This window comes from Melanerpes formicivorus, unplaced genomic scaffold (assembly GCF_026170545.1).
Source record: "Melanerpes formicivorus ecotype bairdi unplaced genomic scaffold, bMelFor1.0.p_v2 SCAF_6, whole genome shotgun sequence".
Lineage (NCBI taxonomy): Eukaryota > Metazoa > Chordata > Aves > Piciformes > Picidae > Melanerpes > Melanerpes formicivorus.
Window position 1 is genome coordinate 24,946,884 of NW_027142358.1, and position 25,208 is coordinate 24,972,091.

General features: G+C 38.0%; 1 protein-coding gene across 2 annotated transcripts in view; it reads right to left on the reverse strand.

The window, feature by feature from the left end:
* CTNNA3 (catenin alpha 3) overlaps positions 1–25,208 on the reverse strand; it is a 414,270-nt gene that overhangs the window by 289,525 nt on the left and 99,537 nt on the right. For both annotated transcript variants that reach the window (XM_068140126.1, XM_068140124.1), the window contains exon 7: positions 24,602–24,805. In XM_068140126.1, coding sequence (XP_067996227.1) covers positions 24,602–24,805 — 204 coding nt within the window. The remainder of the gene's footprint in view (positions 1–24,601; positions 24,806–25,208) is intronic.

Below are 25,208 nucleotides of genomic sequence, written 5' to 3' on the forward strand. Positions count from 1 at the left end.
GACAGAAGCAGCATCCCAGAGCCCAAAGCAGCAGCGGAACACATCCACTCCAAATCTGGAGTGGATAAACAAATGGTTCCATAAACGTAACTGGATGCCACCATTTTAAGGGACTACATCAACCTGAGGTCTACTGTTCTTAACAGGATGGATGTCTTAAAAATAAAAACCTAGATTGCAGGTAGGTAGCATCCCTAAAAAGTCCTTACCACAAAAAGAATCTAGGTTAAGCTAACCCCAAACAAGGACTCCCTCCTAAGGTCCTATGTCAGTTAATGATAACTGCTCCTAAGGAGTTACATCTGCTTTCTGCAGATTACTGACACCTGTATATTGACCCAGAGTGCACAGAAACAGTATCTGCTCTAGTTACGCATGCAAGCCAAAAAAGCTACCACCTAACAAAGCCCTAGTCTTCTAAGCTACAAGTTAGGAAAAGCAGCCTATGGGATCAATACTTATTTACAGAGGGATGCTTTCATACATTTTCCTTTACAGTAAGATACATAAACCAAAACCAGACACAGTTAATAGCATCAATCTCAGTCTTACCGTTAAGTGACACCACCATATCCTGATATGTAATTTTAAAAAGAAAAAGCTGGATGAATTCATGATGCTTGCAAAATACAAACTGATAGAGAGCATAACCTCTATCAAAAATAAACCCAGGCATTTTTTAAAATAAATCTAGCTACAAGCAGCAACTCACAGCATCCATCAGTGGACCATGCTTGTACTGCAATTTACAGGGCTCAAAATGCCATTAGGAAAGGCAGCACATGCATCTGAATGGAAATCCTATCTAAAGGAGGAAGATTAAAGATTAATCTGACAAATTACTGCATCTGTCTCAAGGCAGCATATAAAACACTAACAAACACAAAAATAACATCTATAGAAGAAAGCAAATGACTGCTTCAATTAAAAAGTGGTCAAAAGTTGCAATATAGGGCATGGTACAAACTATTCACAAGGGACCTGAGAGCTACCACTTACAATAATAAATAAAAAATAAATATATATACAGTTTTCAGAGAGACACTGAAAATACCAGACTTCCTTTGTCAACACACAGAAAAGGTACTAGCCTCCAAATTTGTGTACTAGCTTGCTTTACTGACAGCCACTCAATTTCTCCCTTGATTTCTCAAGGCATTTTTTTATCTCTTACTGTTACTTCCTATCCTTAGGCTGGACAAGAGGACAGAAATTGCAAAAAAAAAAGTAACATGAATGGAAAAAAGAGAAAAGAAAGGGAAAAAAAGAAAGAGAAAATAAATTGCCAAGTGCAACACCAGTGACTACAAAAATAAATAAATGCAGGATTCCAGTATCAATGGAACAGCAATAAATTCTGGAAATTGCATCAGAACCAATGAAGGCACTCCAAGATGGTTCATTAAAACAAATTACATGATCATTTGTAGTGTCAAATATGTGCAGTTGTGTTTAGTTGCCAGCTGGTCTAGCAGAAATAATCTGTTGAACAGATAAGAAAGAACAGTTCAACTGATGTTGCTTAGCCCAATCCTCCTCTCTTGAGGAGAGAATCCAGACTTTTAACACGGGTCTCAGGGTCCTGGTCTTACTGAAGGCAAATCTTACGAGTGAAGGCATAAAACTCTTTAAACAAATATAATACTCATTTTACTACATCAGAACATAGGTACATCTAAGACTTGATAACTTGTCTTTGAGCACCAGATGAAAGATGAAATTCAAAGAATGAGGCAAGCACACAGCAGCACTTCCTCATGATGCCCCTGTAGTCCCCAGTGATTCCTAGGTTAGAAATTTAATAAGCTAAATGTGATGCCTACATAGTCTCTCTTTGAATACATAGAGGGATTCTTTGAATCAATATGTTTGTAATGTTCACAAGTCCTGCAGAAAGCAACTCTACATACAAGAAAAGCTGCCTCTTTGTTCTAGTAGAAATGAATGATAAGAGTAGTGTAACAATAACACTTTCCACTTTCATGTTTTACACAGAAATATGATTACCATGTAATTAATGATGACAGACTGATGGCTTTCAGGTAGCTTGAATAACATCTATCCAGTCATCTACAATACAGATATTATCTGAAACCCTGTAGATTTAATTACTAGATTTCCCTCAAGGTGGGTCTTAAGTTTAGGATGGTTCATTACAATGATAAACAAAAAATAGCCCTGTTTGCCACAAAGCATTGCAAAATACTTTTCAACACAGAAACACAGTAATTAACCTCCTATTGAATGTACATTTGACTGTATGATCTGTATTTAAAAGCAGGTGCTCACTAAGTTCCTTTAAAGACATTTAAAAATTAAAAAATCTACCATTGAAGTGAAAAGTCCTGTTGTAAACCAAGCCCAAACTCCATTTTCCTGCTTTACCTAATTTTAGAACCTGATGAATTTTAAAGTTTCAGAATAAATCAACATGATCATCATCAGAGTTCATGATTAATGTCATTTTAATGAACACCTAAGGAATTAACATTTTGCCACGAGAACCTTGCCAAGGTATTTTATGTAAACTGAAGTGCAGCGTGTACAACTGTGAAAATCCCACATGGCAGGAAGCTTACATTCTACTTCATCAACATCATTTTTGCATGTAAATAACCAATTGTTAAAACTGTCTCTTTAGATTGTTGAGTACAGAGGAGCACCTGCTGTCTAACAACAAATGAGTCTGCAATATGGAATTCATTCTACTGAGTCCTGTTGCATTAAAGATCTAACACATTCATAAGAGCAGATACTTCCAAGTGCCACCACTGTAGCCATGACACATGTAACAATCACAGATACACAAGTGAGTGTTAATTAATGTTGCATTAGTACAGAGTTTCTTTAAACTAAAATGAATGCTAGGTGATTGCCTTATTAATTGCCTTGGGCCAACTCAGGTAAACAGGATGGATGTTACGGTAATAAACACTAAAGGGATTAAAAGGTTTTGCCAGCTTTCATAGAGAACTTTGCACTTTGGATTCCACAAGAAATAAGACTTTTAAGATGGATGCAATTGAGCAGTAGCTCTGTCTACAATTTAATCAGGAAATGACTACACCAATGAAACATCTCTCAAAGTCAAATAATTTAAACATTGTATCTACTAATTCTGTGCTTCTTAGAGAATGAAAACTCATCATCTAGGGATGAGAATAATCATTAAAAGAAAATTATGTGTCCCTCCAGCAGTGTGCACAGGTACTTCAGGTACAGAAAGCTATTAACTGAAACATTCATACTGAATACATTTTGTTGTCAATTATTCTTTAAAAAGATATAATGAAACTGATTAATTTTTCCAGTAATGTTAATGCACCTTCCTTTTAATTCTTGCTTTTGGTAACTTGTTCTTTTAAAGAACTTGGAAACTCACATAATTAGTCTAGACTTCACTATCCAAAAGTCTTATTATCAGGAAAGGAAAAAGTCATCTATCAATGGGATATCTTAATATGTAAAAAACCAAAACAAACAAGGGCTTTTACTCTAGTCTTCCACTGTAGCATTATTTAGACAGTTCCTACCTTTTTCTCCTTACACTTCTGCAACTTGCTTTCTTCAAGTTCAAACTGTCACTATTGAGAATATTAGAAAGAAAATAAAACAACAAAAGCCTACTCAGGCTGAGTTACTGAAGGGGAAAACCCCACAATGTTAAATGCTTATCAGGTATCTCCTGAGCTGAACATGCTATGAACATGCTAATAAAACCCAACTTTGTTTAGATTCTATCACCACACAAGGTGCTATCGGGTTTGGGGCTTGTTCTTGTTTTAATCTCTTTAATCTCTTGAATACCTATGATTAGGAGATGTCACTAGAAACTATCCTAGTTCCGCTTTCATCAAGTGATTACATCCTCCCCATCTCAAAGCCAAACAGCTATACTATGATAGATGCTCCTCCACCAACCTGAATCCATGCTTAAATCTTCTTACTCTCAGATTAATTTTCCTTACTGCTACCTTAATTTCTAATTTCTGTTTGTAATTTTTGGAGGTCTGCACCCAAAAATACCATGGCCACCTTGAAAAATGCCTTACAGCTTACTATTGACTGAAAGTCTAATGATGTTTTAAGAGAAAAAACTAAGGTATTTTTCAAAATTTGAGCTTTCAGAGAGACAGATGCACTGCTTGTGAAGATGACCAATACATTATTTTTCCAGTTCCATACTTAAAGAGACTAGCTCAGGTTTTGGATGCAAATGAAGCTGTATTTACAAGCAAACTACAATCTAGAAATATAAAATGTAATGAATATGCACCAAATATACAATATATGTACCATATATATACACAAATTCTAAACAACACAGAAACTCCTCAGACCCACCTGGATGGATCCAGCGGACCCATTCACTCCCTCCCCCCTTCCCTCCCTCCTTCCCATTACCTCACACAGTAGTTAAAACAGAGATACCCCCGGCAAGGCCACAAGACGAGAGAGACAGAGAAGTTGCAAGAAAAAGCAACAGAAGAGAGAAGGAGCTGTTTATGTCTCTACTCTATATCCCATTAGCAATCCAATGAATTATATAGACTTTATCATTATTTTTCCTTTTGCATCCAATGGTAAGTTATCTTACTTTCAGCCTTTGCAGTCAGGTTCTAGGCTTCAGTTCCCCCTTCTAACTGTAACAATTTCTTTGAATAACTCCTTGAATCTACAAATACACTCACTGAATATACCTGGATTCCCAGCAGGTGTAAAGATCTGCCTGTGATCTCCAATGCAGAATCAAACTCATGGTTTAAAGTGATGGCTGCCAGTCTCTTCTCCTTTATTCATAAGCACTGGTACTTGTCCATTCTTTTCTTCACTACCTGCATATATTTTGCCTCAGGATTTTTGAAATTCTGCCTTTTCTTCAGCAAATAAATGAAGAAATCCATGCAAATTAAGAACTGATCTCACATGATTTGTTGCTAATACCATAAAAATACAACAGTTACTGAAATCAAACATTCACACTGCTAGCTAAAACTTTAAGCAGATTCAGTGTTACTTCTGAGAGGGGATGTAAAAGGAGATAAACACATCACAGATGCAACTAAGTTATGCTGAAGGAACAAAAAAATACATATATTCTAAAAAATTATATGGAGCTAGAAGATATAGAAATCTACTTCTAATAGATATAGAAGCTGGTTTCTAAAAGGAGGTACAGTCTAATAAGCCATTGAAAACAGGAGATGAGAAGGATTAAATTTAACTATGGAGTGAATATACATGGGCAAGCAATATGATAATGAAAAAGACTTCTGATTCCAACTAAAAGCCATTTACCTTTCATTTTCTTTAGTACTCATTGCTCCTGTATCTCTGAGCAGTCAGTAAGACAGTACCCAAACGTAAATCATTAAGAGGGATAAAAAAAGCTGTCCTTGTATACATGAACGGTATACGCTGACCACAGAGAAAAAGAAAATGAGAGCCACATATGCAAACATTTAAACATCAATTCTTTAACTGCTTAGACAGGCAAATAAATGAGGCTCTACATTTGAGCCTCAATCATGTGCTTTTTTGTTAAAAATAACTTACTGCTAATGACCTGTTTCACATAAGAGGACTTCAGGGAAACCAAGAGAAATCAAAAAATAAATCAAAGACAGACTTACTAAAAGTTACAATAAAAAATAAGCAATAATACACATAAGCATACTAAAAAACACTCATTAACATCCAAGCTTTCATCACTCTCAATGCTAAAGGTAACTGGAAAAGAAGGGAAAAACCTAAGCAAGCATTAGAAAAGGAAAATGTTTAACATCCATATTGTAGCATCAACTACGCTGCGATATTATTAACTGCTTCGTAAGTTTACTGTAAGACTGAAGAGATAAATAAAAAAACAAAAAATTAAGAATGAGGGTGAGATGTGCTAACTACCAATAACAACTCTTGAGATCCTTACAGCCATTTCACATACAAAGCCAGCGTCTCCATTTAAGTTGTTTGAAGTAAACTAAAATGATCTTTGTCCTATACCATAAAACCTTAGGAAACGGGTAGTAAAAATAGGAGACAATGATGTGATTTTATGCCATAAGGATATGATAGTAATACAGTATTTTTATAAGGCAACACTATCTAAATTACTATTATCTTTTCAGCTTGAATACTTCATTCTGTTCAGACAATTCAAGAGACATCCATTCTTTTTCTTCTGACAAAAAGGGCTTTTACTTTTCAGCAATAACTCACAAAAGAATTAGTTTCAAAACATACATTTTTCACCTTTAGTAAAGGCATGCCAAAAATCACAACATACTGTGCTCCCAAATTCTTATAAAAACAAGGTTTGCAACCAGATATACTTGATTTAAGGATAATGAAGCAGGTTTTGTGGGCTGCAGAACCTAATATATCTTTTCTGCTTTCTTTTGGGGTGGTGGAAAAAAGGCAAATGTTTGAGGAAAAGATGATAGATTACATTTGCCTGTGGGTAGTAAGGCTTCCTACACGGAGAAACAGCACACTCCGAAAAATTATGTACAGTTTGAGGCCAAAATAGATACACAAGAGTCTGGTCCTGGTCAGAAATTTCAGCTGCCACAAAACACCAATAAAGAATGTCTGAGAAAAGCAGGGTAAGTCGCACTACATTTCTACATTTTTTCCTTTCCTAATGTGTTTAGCTTAAACAGTAGGTCAAACTGTCATTTCTTCCTTCTGCCTTGCAGAATATCTTCCATCTTGCATCATGAATGTCAACAGGAGGGAGAAAAAGTAATAGCCAAAACACATACAGAGATTGTCAAAACATCAAAACCACAGAAGAATTCCAATAAAAACAAGCTAGAACCAGGACAGCATTCTAATAAAAATGTTGAGTATATTTTCCAACGAATGTTTATAACATAATAAACAGGTGTGCCTGGCACCAACAAAAGACTCAGCATGAAATGGTCAACACAAGCCTTACTTGCAAAAAAGAAAATTTATAAGACCCCCTTCCTCTCCTCACCTCCAGACCCCTCCCTTGTTTTTACCAGACACTATACAGATGTCCTTTTATATTCACACTGCTGAGCTCAACTCCTTGAGACAAGATGATACTCTGGCTGCATTAAATTCCACACAAGTCAGGAGTCAGCAATAAAGATATGAATTAATGCTTTACGTAGCATAGCTTGATACAAGCAATAGCCAGAACATGCTAGCCAATCCCATCATTAAATACTCACTTGCATCTTTCTGAGATATTTCATATACTTGAAAAAACATTTGATGAAGGAAACTCCTTCTTCCTCCTCCCACTGAAAAACTAAATGCATCCACATGGTCATTGAAGAATTTTGGTCTACATATTTTAGCGTGTCACTAAGCAGTGGCTATTAAAAGCCTTCCAGAGATTACCTTCCTCTTGACCAGAACCTCCTTCATCTTACGCTTAAGAGAATCAAGAAGACACAGAATCAAAGTTCACTGGATGACAATTCTAAAAGAGTGCCAAAGCCGTCCTGATGGATAAGAGAAGCTGAAAATCAAAGTATTAGTCAACTGGTCCTTCCTTTGAGATGCAATAAATTTATAAAACTCCCTTAGGATCCTTATTACCTTCTTGCTCTGAAGTCTCCTCCAAGAGATACTAGTTCCTAGCTTAGGAAACTCCAGAGCTTTCTCTCAGCAGAGCACACTCAGCTGTTCTAAATAAAAGTGCATTGCCCCTTCCAGAGAGCTCCACCTGATCAAGGGCTACAGGGGCCAGCTAGGAAAAAAAAGCAACCTTTCTCCTAGCCTCTAAGCCTTCTTCACTGGGAGTTCTTCACTGCGAGAGTTCTTAGCCATTGGAATGGGCTGCCCATAGAGGTTGTGGAGTTGCCGTCCCTTGAAGTGTTCAAGAGGGGATTGGACGTGGCACTTGGTGCCATGGTCTAGTAGGCATGAGGTCTTGGGTGACAGGTTGGACTTGATGATCTTTGAGGTTTTTTCCAACCTTGTTGATTCTATGATTCTATTCCATGAGTCTCTTCTAAGCCAAAATGGAACACACAGTAACTTTCAGTAAAGAGTAAACAATTGAGTAACAAAACTTACATTATGAATCACATCATCCCAGAACACAAAAAGTCACAGCTTGTATCACAGTTCATAGATCAAAAGTATCAGAATAACTTCAATTTTTATTCTTTGCAGTTTTAGGAACTTCAAGCTGTTTTCTGGATTGCCTCATGCATTACTTCAGCACAAGCTAACAAGATATTGAGTGAGAATTCATTAGCAGCTGGTCAAGTGTAAACAGTCCATCAATCATTTTTATTTCCTTACTGTCAGTAATTCTAATTTCAAACTCTGGGTAAAAAAATGTGTTTCAAATTATGACATTTATCACACAAAATAGTGACATCTGATTGCACATCTTTGGATTCTTAGGCTTATTGTGAAAAAATCAGTTCAACTCATAATGAAGTCTTTCTTCTTTTATAACCACCAATCTCCATTAGAGAAGTTTTTAAAAGGAGGGAAAAAAAGGCTGCTTCAACCAGAGTAGATGAACAAACTACACAATAAATGTACCGTTTTATACCTAAAGCTCCAGTGGAGATTCTGGAAGAACTGCAAATTTCTCTCTGTCTTAGCTTTACATCATGCCAGCCCAGCAAAAAGCATATACCTATTATGGGTTGTTCTTATATTCCAGTCAGTAAAACATCTCCCAGTTATTATAAAAGGCCCGTATACAGCCATTATGTTACTCTGATATGACAGGAGTCACATCTTCAACATGCCAGATTCCAGAAGAGAGCAGTGTGACAGGGAGCTGGGGTAGAACAGGACCAGCTTGTTTTTTCATATGGCTGTAGCAGAAACACACTCAATCTATGTTTACTCTAGCTTTCTGTTTATTAGGGCAGAACAAAGTAAATTTAGGTTGGACATTAGGAGTAAGTTCTTCACAATGAGGGTCGTGAAATACTGAAACAGACTGCCAGGGATGTGGTGATTAAAGCCCTATCCCTGAAGACACTCAAGATCACTCTTGATGTGATCCTGGGCAGCCTGCTCTAGTTAGAGGTGTCCCTGGGGTTAGACAAGATGACCTTTGAGGGCTCCTTCCAACCCAGAGCAATCTGTGGATCTGTGAATTTTAAGTATTATTTATTAGATTTTTATATTAACACATGGAAATAATTGATTGAATGGCATAAATACACAAATTCTAGGAATACTTGGTTGGCTGGTTGCTTTTGAAAGTGCATATCAACTTTCTTCAGAGAAAAATATTCATATGAGAGAATACCTCACATATTAACATTACACAAATGCAATTTGGTTGCTAAAGTTTTGATCTGGTACAGCAAAATTCCAATCTTCTATTTCTTGTACTTGAGTCCTAGTTCACAACAGCTTACAGGATGTAAAACTGTTAGGTAGATTCTAAAGTGTTAAATTCAGATAAATCATTCTAAAGTTAAAACAAAACAAAAAAAATCCCCTGCTGATATGGCAAGCCCAATGGCTGTTAAATGTATTACTTTCATGCAAAGAGCTCATGAGGAAATGTGCTCTTAGTATGCATGCAACTGCTAATAGCTTCTTTTGTTTATCCAGCCTTCCCCAGACACTTAATTTGAAACTGCAAAAGGCACAGGTTATTGTCCCTAGAGAACAGGTTATTATTCCCACCAAATTCCAGTCCAGTCTTGTTGCCTGCATATGAAAAGCATCTACAATTACAATTCTACAGTAGTATGGGCAAAACTGAATTTGTAGTAAGAAAATGCACAATGAAGACTGGGAATACTACCTTAAAAAAATGTAAGCCTAAGTGGTCTCTTCTTCCAGCCTGACCACTCTGAAACAGCACAAATGTTCCTAGGTATGAGCAAACAGTAGGTTTGTCTAAGCAATCCCTACCTGTGTCCAATATCAAGTCTTTGTAGCCTCCCAAGGCACCCTGTTGCAGTGTTTACACACCTGTATGACTGCTTGGGTTTAATCTGGCACTGCACAAATTTTGCCTTTTGCCAATTACATTTGTCTTTCTTGTAATACGTGAAGAATAACTTACCGATACACAATTTAGCAAAACTTCTGCATTTGAAAACATTATTGTGTTCTTCTCCATCTTTTCCTTTCTAAACAATACAACCTTGGTTAAGTCAGCTGCTGCTTCTCATGTGTTCCAATATCCCTGCTTCATTTAATTCCTCTTATCAGACCTCGCTGTCCCAAACTCCATCCTGAGCTGAGCCCAACTGACAGGTCATTTCATCTCTAATTTACTCCACTTCCCAGTGCCTTACAAACAGTACCATCACTAAACCACAAACCCTGCATCTTTATTTATACAGCTGACTTCTTCCCAAGGGGAATCATTTGCACCTGTCATTTCAACTTGCAGCTTTCAGACCATTTCTCCAAGTTAAAAAGACAAAAAAGAAAAAAGGAGAGGATGCTTTTACTGTCCTATAAAATGCTTAGAAGTCTCAGCAAGGCAGAATCATGCCAATTCTCAGTAAGTCCATTCTGCATTCCCACAGCCACCTTATTAATGAAAATATGTCATATGCATAGATCCAGACCAGTCCTATGATGTGTAAATAACAATTCCCTGGGAACGTTAGTTTTTCAGTGACATGTATTTTCCCTTAATGCTAACTATGCTTCTCAAGTTTGCTTACAGAAATGTCCTCCTCTGTGTGGAACACCATGTGCAGGTTACACCATGTTTATGATTCCCTTTTTACCCATTAAGCAACTATTCTGTTGAAGAACTAGGCATAATTGACAGGATGGAGCTTTCAGATTCATGCTTGGTGCTTATCACAACCTTGTGATCCTGAAGATTTTTACAAAATCAACACTTAAGGATTTCTTGCATCTTATTCCCAGTTATCCAAGTTAGAGACTGATCTATATATTCCCTAGTTTTAAGATAAATTTTGCTTTTCTATTACTTGCACATACTCATTCCTCACTGTTTTTCACAATCAAGGCCAACAGTTCAGAAACTCCTTTCTCAGTTGTTCTTCAGCCTCTTTCTGGCATGTATTTCAACTTGTTTTATTAATGGCATTAAGCACTTATCCCCTAACTATTAACATGAAAGCCTGATGGTGGTAGAAAAATTACATTCTATGCCAGCCCTTTTTTTTTGCCTCTGTTCACAAGCAATGCTTGTCTTTATTTACACTGCATCTCCATTCTATTCTCCAGTCACCAAAAAGCTCCTGATGCAGGCAAGTTGGCCTCCTTCTCTGCTTTCTGCTTTCCCCAGAGGTTTGGTCTTCTGCTTTATATAGCTTCTACTCTTGACCTTCCTCTGATTCCTTCATCTTTATTACAGTATGTTTCTTACTTAATAATTCTGCTATTTCTTATTTTCTCATAATATTTGTGAATAAATTACTTCAGATTTTCACCCTATCCTTCACTATTAAAACTAACTAGTTACCTAGTTACTTCTTTCTTTTATCAGAGAAAAAAAAAGTCCTTGATGCCACACAAAAGTTTGTTGGGAGTGTGACCTGCTGTACTAATTTTTGCAATGGAATATTTGTTATCTGAACAAAAGGAAATCATAGATACAGACAGACTCTCCACTACAGCAATATATTAAAGAATAGCAAAAAATATTTAAGTTTCCACCCTGAATTAATAGTCAAAGCAAAAATCTAAACCAACTTCTATTGATTATTTTTTCAGCTTCCCTATTTTAATGAAGTTATAATAAGTATTTGGGTTTGTAGCAGCATTCCCCTGACTCTGAATCTAAATAAATGTCAAGCAAATAATTCAAATATCTGACTTTTGCCAAACATCACTTTTGTTCCAGGTATGGAGAAACCAAACTCTTTGGCAATGTCTGAATATACAGACGAATGAATTGCATTGTCCAACTCATCTCTGTCCCTGCCACGGATACCTCCTTCCCCGTGGCTGCAAATGATGCTCCTACTAACAAAATTTACCTTTTATTTCCTTTTTGTTTCAAAAATATATGTTTAAGGGATTCTCTTCTGTCTCCTCCTTTAACTTCATCCTTAGAAAACGCAATCATGTAGCTCAAATACAACCCACATTTTGTTACAGTGTTTGTGGAAAACCTAAGAAAAGACAAATAGGCTCGTGTTTCTTCATTAAAATAAGCAGTGTGGAAGTGAAAACCAGAAAAATTCAGAGAGGAAAAACTCCTCTAAGGAGGAATAAGCTGCATGAACTAAAAGATGTTAGGAAGGAAGTTCTGTAATAAGAAACTCCCTATGGGTGCAACCTGAGGCATGAGACATATGCTAATGAATCCATACCGTGCACCTTGCCAGCAAAGGATGACAAATCAAATGAATAAGGGAGAACACGGGGTGGGCAGGGTGGACTCAGATAGCCCACAGCAGGGACAGTTCTGCTCAGCTAGCTGCTCAGTCTGAACAGTTACTCATTCCTGTTTCCCTGGGGATGGATACAGGGGTTGTGTGCTCTTCTCAGTTTGACTCAGCTCAGTAAAACTGGAAAAAAATTAATCCAACAAGGACAAGTGAATAGTCAGTTTGGCAACTGATCTGGCTGACAGAGAGGATAACCTGAATATCAGACCTGGCACAAGGTCACAAAACTGAGTGGCTGACAGCACAAACGTGCAAAGTATACAAAGGAACAGACTATTCCAGCTGAATAGAGCACTCAGATCTAAGTAGGAGGAAACAGGAAATTCTGATGAGAGAGGGGGGAAAATGGTTCAAAACAAGGATGATTTGACCTGACTGAACATATCCCTGAGCAACACAATATAATTTTGTAGTGAGTGGGCCCTTCTTTGAACAAGAGTATCAACAGCTGTCAGATGTCCCTAGTAATCTAAAATATTCTGCTTGTATTTTAACTAATAGTTTCAATGATTAAGTTAGTATTTAAAAGCTACAGAGATAAAATTAAGTAGTGAGAAGACTTACTACTTGCTTACAATTCCATCAAACATTTAAAATACCAACAACAATGCTAGAGACTAACTAGGAAAAAAACCAACATAGCAAGAATCAAAGTATAACATTAGAAATCAGGAACACAGCTAGCTGGGTATTCTCCACAGAAGTCTCTTCTGTTGAATTTTGCCAGTTGAGCAAAAGTATCATATTCCATGGAAATAAAACAAGCACCACAGATCAGACAAAATATACGTGTATGCCTGTTGGCTCTGCAAGATGGTCTTGGAACCAAATTCTGTATGTTTCAGATCCACTGTTACCAGTCTGTTCTGTGAAAAACTTGTAGGTACCAGCCCCTGATCAGCCTTGATATCTAAAGAATCTGTTACACTTCAGACAGCCAAGTGTTCACAATAGCTAAGGTACCAAGTGGCCTAAGAACCTGGCAGCCTCACGTGGGGTGCATTCGGATGTTGCATGTTCACTCATATGCAACAGCACTGCGGATTCCCAGTGGGATCCAGAATCGCTATTGTCTCTCCGTCTTTCATCTCAATAGTCAGGTCACTTGGTCCAGAGCTGTTCAGGACTGGACAAGTGGAAAACTGGTAACAGTCTTGGCAGTATTGGTCAGTATCAACTAAGACACCCCAATGCATTTCACTTTGAAATCTTGCTGTAACGTGTGCACAGATGAACACAAAAGCACTGGCAGAATCCAGGACAGTTTTAGGCCTATTTTTCCCAAATCAAAACCAAAAGGTTTTCCAAGAACTTGAAAGCCAAGAAAAAAAGCCTCCATTTCCTATCCAATTATTGTGAAGATCAAAGATGTCATTATGAATTTGCCTTCTTAAAAATGGCTACAAACTGTCATACAGCATTTCATGATTCCTTTATCTAGTCATTGTTTGGTTTTGTTCAGTAAAGACTTTGAAACTTTGCAAAGTTTTTACCTATTTCTCTTCCTTATTATTGCAGAGTATACTGGAAACATTATCAAACCAAACAGTTCCTGCTTGTGTGTATATGCTCTCTCACATATACATTGTTCAACTGTGCATGTGTACAGCTAATAAAGAGATCTTAATAATACTGTGCTCTTCTGCTGCACTAAGGAAAAAAAAAGTGCTAATCAAGTTTCTAGAGAAGACATTTACCTTGAGCTCCAGTTTTCTTTTCCACTAACTGCTTCCAGGGTGCATGCAATTGTTATACTGCTTATTTTCTCCTATTTATGTGCAATTCAAATTTATTATTCTTAATTTCTCCCCCAAAAAGCTAAATATATTCAGTAAGATGGATTCCTTTACCAGTTATCCTTTTTGTAGACTGATAATTCCTCCTATACAATATTAAGGGTTTGAAAAAATTAGAAACATTGCTACTTGATAGAAAAGATAATCCTAGATTATTCCCAAGTAGAGCCCCTAGTTCAGTAGCTGGCTTATCCCTTCTTTCCATCTTTGCATAAACTTCCTTTCATTTTCCCTATTGATACTGAAAAACAGTGGTTAAAAATAATTAGAATAACCTGTGATAGCAAGGATTTCCCAGTAAATAGAGTAATTAGAATAATTCATTTAATGTATTCTACTGAGCATTGCAGCTGTCTGATTTGAGACTTTTCTTTTCTTCACATAATCAAACAGAAAGTGTGCCAGCTGGCAACATGGGCTTAAAAAACAACTACAAGAAGCAATTCTTGAGCAAAGCTGATCTTTAAAGGGCTTGATTTTTTTATTTTTGTTAATTAATTCATATGACTGTGGGGGTTGGATTGAATGCTCACTTTTCAAGCCTTCTGATCATAGGTCACACATGCAATGATATAAAAGAATATTCTTCCTTTTTTATTTTTAGCTAATTAAGAAACCGAAGAGAAGCACATTACACCAAGAAACAGCAACTGGAAATTAGTTCACTGAAATGAAGTTAACATAAAAAGGAAGTGCCAATAAATATTGTTCATGACCACAGACAAAGATCTAAATTTGTTCTTTAAGCCATGTGTTTATTTTCTTTTTATAAAGAAAATGGAAAATGTGGAATTTGGATTTCAACCCTCAGGTCCCCAGTCTCTTTCAAACCACTGTTTTAATATCTGGCTGAAAAGTAAGCATTAGTATTTTTTCTGCAACAGTTTTATGACACAGTATTGATTTCATCAAAAGTGATCACAAGCTATTTCACAGAAAGCTCCATTGTTCACTCCTCATAAAAAGGAACAACGTAAGTTAGGCAAGAAATTAAGCTGCAAAGCTGGTTAAGATCTGTGCAGCTATCCCCATTTCTATCAGAGAGGTGTCACCTCTGTTCTATAAATTAAGGCCTGCAGCATTTCATAGGTTACTGGCAGACATATACTTTAAATCCAACTAACCACAAGAAAAAACATTTGCTTTGAGTCACACAATAGACCCCACCACTCTGGCTGAGGAATCCACAGGAAGAACCTTTAATGAACCATTTCCCAAATGACTTCTACAGGGAACTGAAGATGCCATTCTAACCTTTGATTTATATAGAGTGTTAACCAGCACAAAACTTAACTTAGCAACTACGCTCCCCTTCACCACCTCCAGACTGGCAGAAATTATTCACATTTAAAAAAAAAAAAAAACTTTCTTTTTTCTACTTTATGCAATTTCTTGTCCTACCCTTTTTTACCAGAGTATCTTCCATCTTCTATTAGTAAACAAGATGATTCACTTTATACTACAAGAAACTGGCAGGGACAGCCAGGAAGCTGCACCGACTTTGGAATTTATTCCAATGTTAAGAGTCACAGACTCCACATACTGAATTCATCAAGGACATCTGGGGATCGTCCAGTCCAACCTACTGCTCAAAGCACACTCAACTATACATATAATCATTTGGGGTTTGGGTGGGAACTCCACAACCTCTCTGGGAAATCTCTTCCAGTGCTCAATCACCCTCACAGAAAGGAAGTTTCTTCTTGTTTAAATGCATTTTCTGTATTTCAGTTTGTGCTCACTGCCTCTTGTTGTGTCACAAGGAACTCCTTAGATGTCTAGCTTGCTTTTCCTTACTCCCTTCCCATCAAATACTTGCACATACTGGTGAGATCTCCCAGAGCCTTCTCTTCTCCAGGCTGAATAATCCCAGTTCTCTCAGACTCTCTTTGAATGGTCAATACTCCAATTTCTCACAGCTCTCCATTGGACTCTATCCTGTATAGCCATGTCTTCTTCATGCTGGAGAGCACAGCACTGTCACAGCACTACAGATGTATCTCAGCAGAGCTCTAGTAAAGGCAAAGTATCACTCCCTTGACCTGATGGCTATTCTCTTCCTACTGGAGCCCAGGAGGTTACTGGCCTTCACTGCAGGAGCTGGCTCATGGCCAACTTAGTGTAAGGCTTGACTTTTCCCCTTGCTGAAGTTCCTTGTCAGCCCTTTACTCCTGCCTGTTGAGGCAATTCTAAAGGGCACAACCACCAGCTGATGCACCAGCCACTCCTCCCAGTTCTGTACTCTCTTCAAGCTTGCTGGTGCTGTACTCTCCCATCATCCAGGGCATTAATGGGTTAAACAATACAGATCTAGTACTGACCCCAGGGGTATACCACTAGCTACTGGCCTTCAGCTGGTCTCTGGGCTGCTGATCCCAACGTTTTGAGCTTCAGCCAATTTTCAGTCCACCTCATGGTCAATCTACCTAGTCTACATTTCATCAGTTTGTTTTATGGCAGGCAGTGTCAGAAGTCTGACTAAAGCCAGTAAAAAATATCCAGTATGCTACCACACTAAGGATGTGTTTAAAGACTGCAGAGATATTTGGAGTACTGTAGGTTAAATACGGGGCACTTAAAGGTGTTTTAAGAGAACAATTTAAGGCATTTTGGATCTACTTGGAAAAATACTACTTTTGTTAAATAGTTGCATTTGGTCTTGACCTGTTTTGGTCATTTTTTTGCAATATCAATATTCTATTGAGTTTCCTAAACTATCATTGACTATCTTTTTAATAAGGATTATTACATAAACAAGTTAAACATTTTTAGTCTGAAGAAGAATACAATTTAGAAATATATTTGGCCCACAAAAATGAGCTGTAATATACAGAGGATAAAAACTAAAATAATACCCTGAAACAGCAGATTTCAGCAGTGTTCCTAGAAATGGCACACTAACATTTACACAACTGACCAGTCTTTAACAGCCTCCAGAGAATAGCAAACTGGTCACTAAAAACCTCATGTAATGACAACCATTTTCCATAAGCTGTTAAAATAAAAAGTCTTGTGCATTAAACAGCTAGATAAATGTTGACTTAACAAATACTTTAATAGTTATTTGCAATGCATGTTTATTACCATAATCAAGGATTTCTTTCATCTTGAAGAGAGAAAATGCTACTTTATTGAAGGTTCCTTGGGGGGGGAAAAAAAAAATAGTCTTCAGCAATCCAATCTATTTCTGGTCCTGCCAGGTATACCAAATGGGAATTATTGACTCTTGTACTAAACCATCCTCTAAAGAGCTACGAGTCACTCATTGTGCCACATTACTTCAATGCAAGCCTTGAGATCCGATTAATCCTGAAATTGTTTGCCTCAGAACAGTTAAATGAAAAACAGGGCTTAAGAATAGAAAATCTCTCATTATTTTTCTGTAGCTCACATGCATGGATCCCAATGTATTGCAAATTCTGTAAGGCCATCTATAACCAGGTAAATTTAGCCGCAGCTTACTTGTCAACTCTAAATCTGTTTGGGGAATTCACCAGACTACTTTTCTGATACACTTAAAATCTCCTTCCTGAACAGTACATAACCTAATTTCCCTATAAAACTAAATGTTTGGCAAAAGTTAACACAGAGAAAAATAATTTTCAGTTGCACATACTGTATATAAAAGAAAAGAAAATCCACTGTGGGGGTGTTCAAACTGAACTAAGCACTCAGCCAACGTCAACAGCAGACTTACAAAAACTGCAGCAAAATATGCCATATGGGCACCTCAATTTTACTGGAAGAAATCTTTTTTTTTCTTTCTGAAAATATAACACTTGATAAAGTAATTTTAAAACTTCAATTAAAAAAAACAACTGAGTGACACTTTCCACCTACACATCACACATCGAAATTTTAATCATTTCTATTTTGCTGTACCTCACTTCCCATTTGTCTGGAGCAGCAGTTTTTCAAAATGTTTGAATACAAACAGTACTGGGAAGTAGGAACATTTGAATCCTCTTTACAAAGACATGAATATCAGCTCTCTTTGTTCCTCTTCCTATATAGAAACACAGCAAAAAAGACTTCAGGAACACAGTTCGATCACTCGTAAGAATAACCAACAGTTCTTGAAGACTTAAGAAGTTTTTTCAACTGAAGAGCAATTGCACAGAACTTTCCAAGGTACACATTAGTGGAAGAATGTGGAAGTAACCAAAGAGGACAAGTCAAAATATCTGGGGAACTCCAGGCCTGTCAGCCTGACCTTGGTACCAGGGAAGATTAAGGAGCAATTCATCCTGGGTGCACTCACACAGCAAGTATAGGATAACTGTGGGATCAGGCCCAGTTAGCATGAGTTCATGAAAGGCAGGTCCTGCTTGACCAACCTGATCTCCTTCTATGACCAGATTACCCATCTAGTGGATGAGGGAAATGCTGTGGACATTGTCTACCTGGACTTCAGTATGGCCTTTGACACCATCTCCCACAGTATTCTCCTCAAGAGCCTTGCAGCCCATGGCACAGCCAGGTGGATTCTTTGCTGGATTAAAAACTGTTTGGACAGGTCCAAAGAGTTGTGATCAACAGAGATCAGTCCAGCTGGCAGCCAGTCACCAGCAGTGTCCCCCAGGTCTCAGTATTGGAGTCAGTTCTGTTTAGTATCTTTACCAATGATCTGGATGAGGGCATCAAGGGCACCACCAGCAAGTTTGCAGGGGACACTAAACTGAGGGGGCAGTGTTGATCTGCTGGAGAGTAGGATGGCTCTGCAGAGAGATCTGGGCAGGTTCAATTGATAGGCTGAGGTCAATGGAATAAGGTTTAACAAAGCCCACATGCTGCACTTCAGTCACAATAACCCCAAACAACACTACAGGATAGGGGCAGAGTGACTGGAAAACAGCCCAGTGGAAAAGGAGTGTGGGTAGACAGATGGCTGAATATGAGCCAGTAGTGTGCCCACGTGGCCAAGAAAGCGAACAGCATCCTAGCCTGTACCAAAACCAGTGTGTCCAGCAGAAGTAAGGATGTGATGGTGCCCCTGTACTCAGCCCAGGGACAGCCACAGCTTGAGCACTGGGTTCAGTTCTGGGCACCACAACATAGGAAAGACATTGAGGTACTGAAGCATGTCCAGAGAAGAACTAAGAGACTGGTGAGAAGTTTGTAGGGCATCATACAAAGAACAGCTGAGGGAGCTGGGATTGTTTAGTCTGGAGAAGAGAAGGCTAAGGGAAGATCTTATTGCTCTCTACAGATACCTAAAAGAAGGTTGTAGTGAGGCTAGTGTTGGTCTCTTCTCCCAAGTAACCAGCAATAGGATGAGGGAAAACGGGTTTAAGTTGTGGCAGAGGAGGTTTAGACTGGACATTGGGAAAAACTTCTTTACTAAAGGAGTGATGAGGTACTGGAACAGACTGCCCAGGGAGGTTGTGGGGTCACCATCCCTGGAGGTGTTGAAGAAGCATGGAGATGTAATGCTTCAGCACATGGTTTAGTGATCATGATAGTTGGGTTACAGTTGGACTTGATGATCTTAAAGGTCTTTTCCAGCCTTAATGACTGTATGATTCTGTAAAACAGTCCCCTATTCTTAGATCCCTATATATCACTGGCAACAATGTGGAGCCTCCAATACTAAAAGATATTATTGAAGAAATAACATATTTAGCATAACTCTCAACAGTCACCGTAATCTTCAGCTGTGTCATATATGATTGTATGAAATTCTTTTCATTAAATGAAGAAAGCCAGAAACACATCAAGCTAAACAGCTAATGGTATGAAGCTCTACAGAAAATTGCATTTCTTCATAGCTCTTAGTTTCTTTAATTAATTAGGTGAATTATCAGTTTTACAGATTCACAACCTCATGTAGCCCCACACAGACAATTTACCTGGAAGTTACAACCAAACCATGCTGGAGCTTTGTACAAAGATGTACACATCACAGCAGAACTGGTTATGTCCTCACAGCAGTTTCAGCAGCAGAAGCAACAAGAAAAGGACAAACAACGTGAAAATGGTAGAAGGCACTTATTTAGACAAGTATTCATATATGATCTTTGGACTGGTTATAATATTTGATATTTGGTGAGATCTTTTTTGACAAAATCTTAACACACATCACCACAGCAGTTTTCTATATAAGAGCAAAGAGCCACTAGCAGGTACTAAGGATGACATTACAGTTTTTAAGTCATGAAAAATGTATTCATGAAGGAGATTGTGCACTCCTACTCCAAATCATGAATGCAAATTAGCCTCAAATTAACAAAACTTTGAAAGTGGCAACCATTGTGTTTTCTGAAATTGCTTGTGTTCTCTGAAGCCCCTTTCACAGGACAGGTTGGGTGAAACCTCATGAGAATGGAGAACATGAGCTTTACCATAAAGTGCTGCACCAGATATGAAAAGTGTCTGGACCTTTCTAATAAGCTGCTATTTGATTCACACAATGTGAATTTTCTGTGGTAGGAGATACCATTTTGTGCCTTAATTTCTCTTTTATGGAGTACCAATCTTTTCATCTACATATTATAAACCATCCACTATTCTGAAGATATAACACATGGATAATTAAAGCAAAATAGCCTCTCCCTATAAAAAAAAAAATCTTAAAAAAAAATATGACCAGGCATTTTTTTTTAAATTAAAAATATGGAACATTCCCTTTATAGGCTGAACAAAAATAATTTCTCAATCTGAAATAAGTCCTTTGCAGGAATTCTTGCAATTTCCAGAGCTATCAAAAATGTTCCCCCGGAGCACTGAAATGAAAAATCCACTGCTCAGAGCAAGATTGAGTAGCTTAAATGCAAGATACACTGCACCACTGTGATGATAACCCAAAGTGTCTTGTCTTGCCTCTGTCCAGTGAAACATTAAAAGTCTTCATCCAGAAACTACAAAGTACAAGAGCATGAAATTTGAGATACCTGTACGCCCTTCCACTCTGAAAGAGTAGGAGCAGTGATAAAATATGAAATGTTATCAACCATGGGCAGTCTCTACATAGAGACAGTGGGTCAGACCTTCAGCTGTTGTTGAAGGCCACTTAACAGAGGAATAAAGCGAGGCATTAGCACTCCACAGCACTCCACTTTATGAGGTGAGACAAAAGGTGAGGCCCGGAACCATGCCATCAATAAATAAAGACTCCCAGTTTTCCATCCATGTTCTGGTTTCAGGTTTCCACTGCTCAGGTTCAGTAAATGAATGACAATTACAGTTTGAATCCAGACAGACACAACTGCACAAGTCCCAGTTAGCCAATGTATTATCTTTCCCACAGCTGGACCCTCCCCATGGTTACAGAAGGCTCTGTAGTGTATACCTTCATCTTCAGGGCATCAGCACAGTCCAACTCACTCCCTGTCTCAGGTGTTCCCCTGCTTTCATGGATTCTAATTCCTAGTCTCTATGTCACAACATTTCAGTCCACATGATCAGATCCAAATGTGTCTCACATCTAAAAGCTGTGGCTACAAACCCATGCTGAAGTAACAGACTTCTGAGAACCTCCAGGGAATTCAAGGAGATAAAGCTCACTATCTGCCACCAACTGTTGTTTCTTCTTTCTAGCATCATTCCTGGAGTGGTGAAGTATAAAAATCTATCATTCAGCTCCTACCATTTTCTTCAATATCTCATTAAGCATCTGAAACACCACTGTTGTGATGAGTGTATATATGCACATATTCAACCAATGTCCAGAATAAGTGCATATCCCTGTTGTGACTGGGAGTAAAAGCAGATAGAGAACTCCAGAAAGATGGAGTTAGTATTCCGCACTCCAATGTATTCAGTAACTTTTCATATTAAGGGATGAGCAGAGACAAGGGCTTGTCATTAGTAAAATGCAAGTGCTTATTTTACTAGAACATAATGATTGCTCCTATGGATACATAATTATCCACACACCATGGTTTGCTTCTGCATTGATAAGCTACCAAAATCACAGCAGTAATTCCTGGGTTTTGATGTCCTGAAATGCAAATACATCCCGTAACAATATATGAGTAAAAGCAGAAAGGAAAACAATAATACACAATAATTCCAAAGTATTAGAAGGAACATCGCTGCCTTTCAGAATTTGCAATTTATTACATGTCTGATTTACTTCATGAGCAGAAAAACTTCAAGCTTCTGGGAAATAGAGTGGGTCTTTATCAGTGTGGAGAACATTTTGGTTAACTTTCCTTTGCATTTCCATACTGTGATCTATGTCATCTATACTTTAGTGAGTTAGTTGTGAAATAAAGTAATGGAACCTGATAATCTTCTCATGGAAAAAACTTATTGAATCTAGTCTCAGTAATAGCCATAAATTATTCTTGGTAAGAGTTTTTCCATCAAGATCAATATTAATTGTATAAGCAGATCAAGAGCACTAAAAGAAACTAAACATTTTAAATTCCTTTAACCCTAGTATAACATGTCATACCTCTACGTTTTTTGTATTGCTTCCTTATCTTCGCTACCTTGTGCAGACACTGTTCTGCAAATTGTATGACACTTGCTTTTTGGCCACATTTAAATAGCTGCTTCCTGACCTTCTCAAATCAGGGATGTGGGTTATGTATTCTTCTTTTCCCATTAGTCTACATTAAGTAACTCTAAAAGCAAGATTACCTCTGAAATGGAAAAGATAATCACAATTTTGTTTGAAGGGTCTAAGAATTTAAGACCATTTGACTTACTGTCATGTAGTTTCACTCCTGCAAAACACACAGTCCCATAAAAGTGTTCTTGTAATAGATCCACAGTGATCTTTTGGCCTAATACAGATTGGTATACACCACATTTGCATCCTCCCACATGCTCTGGCTACTACAAGTTAGAATAATAGAAACATTTAGGTTGGAAAAGACCTTTAAGAGAGATGAACCACCCAAACATTAGTGCTGATGCTTTCCTGTATTAAACTTTCAGCCACTTAACAGCAAAACTGATCTACCCTAAGAGACAGGGCAATAGACATCTGCTACAAAAAGGTATCAAAGACTAAAATTCCAAGCCAGCCAGAGCTAAAAAAAGCTTGCAGAACTAACACATATGTAAGACACCACCAGAGAGGCTCAAGAATTATGCTGCATTCAACAGAAACTCCATCTAAATTCTGAGTAAAAATAGAAAGCATCTTTATCTGGTATAGGGACTGAAAGGACAACTTCAATTCACAGAAAATCAAATAAATCAGCTGTAAATTCCACCAATATCAAAAAGCACAACATCTGTGAAAAGAAAAGACATCTGATACGCATAGATTATCTTAGTCGCTACACTTCATTATCCTAGTGATCATAGGATAAGACAAAGAAAACAGTCTTGCTAGAACTGCTTCAGATTGGGTAACTCAGAGAACAAAAAGAAACTGCAGCTTCCCAAAAAGGAAACATATAGCTCTATCATACAATTATCCTCTCAGCGTGCCTGACAAACCATCCTGAGGCATCTTTAGATAAAAAAGGTTATGTCTAATTTTTTAGATTAACTCCATACAGGTTTAACACTGTACCCAAGCCTCCACTGTTCCTCCATTTAACTGCCAGACGTACAAAGTCTATAAAATCCATACTTCAAATCTACCAGTTATTTTAAAAACACAGAATATACTCCTTTTCAAAAGTTCACAGATTAACTGGCCCATAAGCCTATACTGTGAGACAACCAGATTTTTGGATTTACCCAACAATCACCCTAGCAATGAAGTAATTTTTAGACTTGGAACTTGGTGCTCTTACACAGAACAAATGCAGTGGCGTGAACACTCTAAAATCATATTAGCATATTACTTCCATTTGAAAAAATTGTTAATTAAATTGTTGCATTCTACAGGTGCAGAGATTAGGTTTTAAAACTCTGGTATAGGAAGTGACAAAGAAACATTTGTTACTAGGCACCTGAAATATTATGTCTGTGCTGTCCTAGTGGCAGTGTCCAGAAAACATAAAACAGCCTGAACATGTACATTGTACCTGTAATGCAGCACTTTCTACATGCAGTATGATATAAACCAATTTCATAGTATCACAGTATCATAGTATCAGTCAGGGTTGGAAGGGACCACAAGGATCATCTAGTTCCAACCCCCCTGCCATGGGCAGGGACACCCCACACTAGATCAGCCTGGCCAGAGCCTCATCCAGCCTGGTCTTAAACACCTCCAGGGACAGGGCCTCAACCACCTCCCTGGACAACCCATTCCAGGGCTTCACCACTCTCATGGTGAAGAACCTCCTCCTCACATCCAGCCTGAATCTCCCCACCTCTAGCTTCATTCCATTCCCCCTAGTCCTATCACTACCTGAGATCCTGTCTGGGCATCCAAGTTTAGCTTTTGCTTAGATCTATGTAAAAAAAACGTTCCTTTCAACCTTGTAAAGAGTGCATTGAGAAATGTAGTTTAAACTCTGCTTTATACTAAGGATAGGTTAAACAGTAACAGACACTAAAACAGGCTGTGAGAGAGACATCCAAAAAAGGCAAAAATCTGGTACCTACATTGTTTATGTACTCAGAAAGCAGGTCCTGGAGAGCTTGGCGGATAGCGTTGCACTCAGCAATGATGCGTTCGCGATGGAAATCCCGCGTGCAGGACGAATCAGCTAGCAAAGCTGCTCCACTGATAATAGCCTCCAGACGTTTCTCTAGTGAGGACCTTATTTTCTCTTCATTGACTACAAGAGGATCCAGGATAATTAAATTCTGGAAAAACATCAGGAGTATGGGTTAGAAAAATCAGCCCAATTAGAAGTTGTTCCTTTATTTTTCACTTGCATGAATCACAGTGACACTATGCTTCCTGGACATGCAGTGAGCCCTTTCCCCCTGAAGTATCCAAAATGTCTCTGACCATGGCAGATTCCCCTTTCCCTAATGGGTCTATGCCTAGGGGTCATTTGCAGACAAAGTTCTCTCTGCCATTTAGGTCTCACTAGTTCTAAGCCAATGGACATGTTATGAAAACTTACTGGCCTGGATGCAGTGCTAAGGTGGCAACAGAGCTTGCCTGCCAGAGCTGGTTCATACCCAAGCAGCTCAGAGAACAAGCAGAACAAGACCACGTGTACCTGCAGGCCATGGTGACATTTTATGACAATTGCCTTTT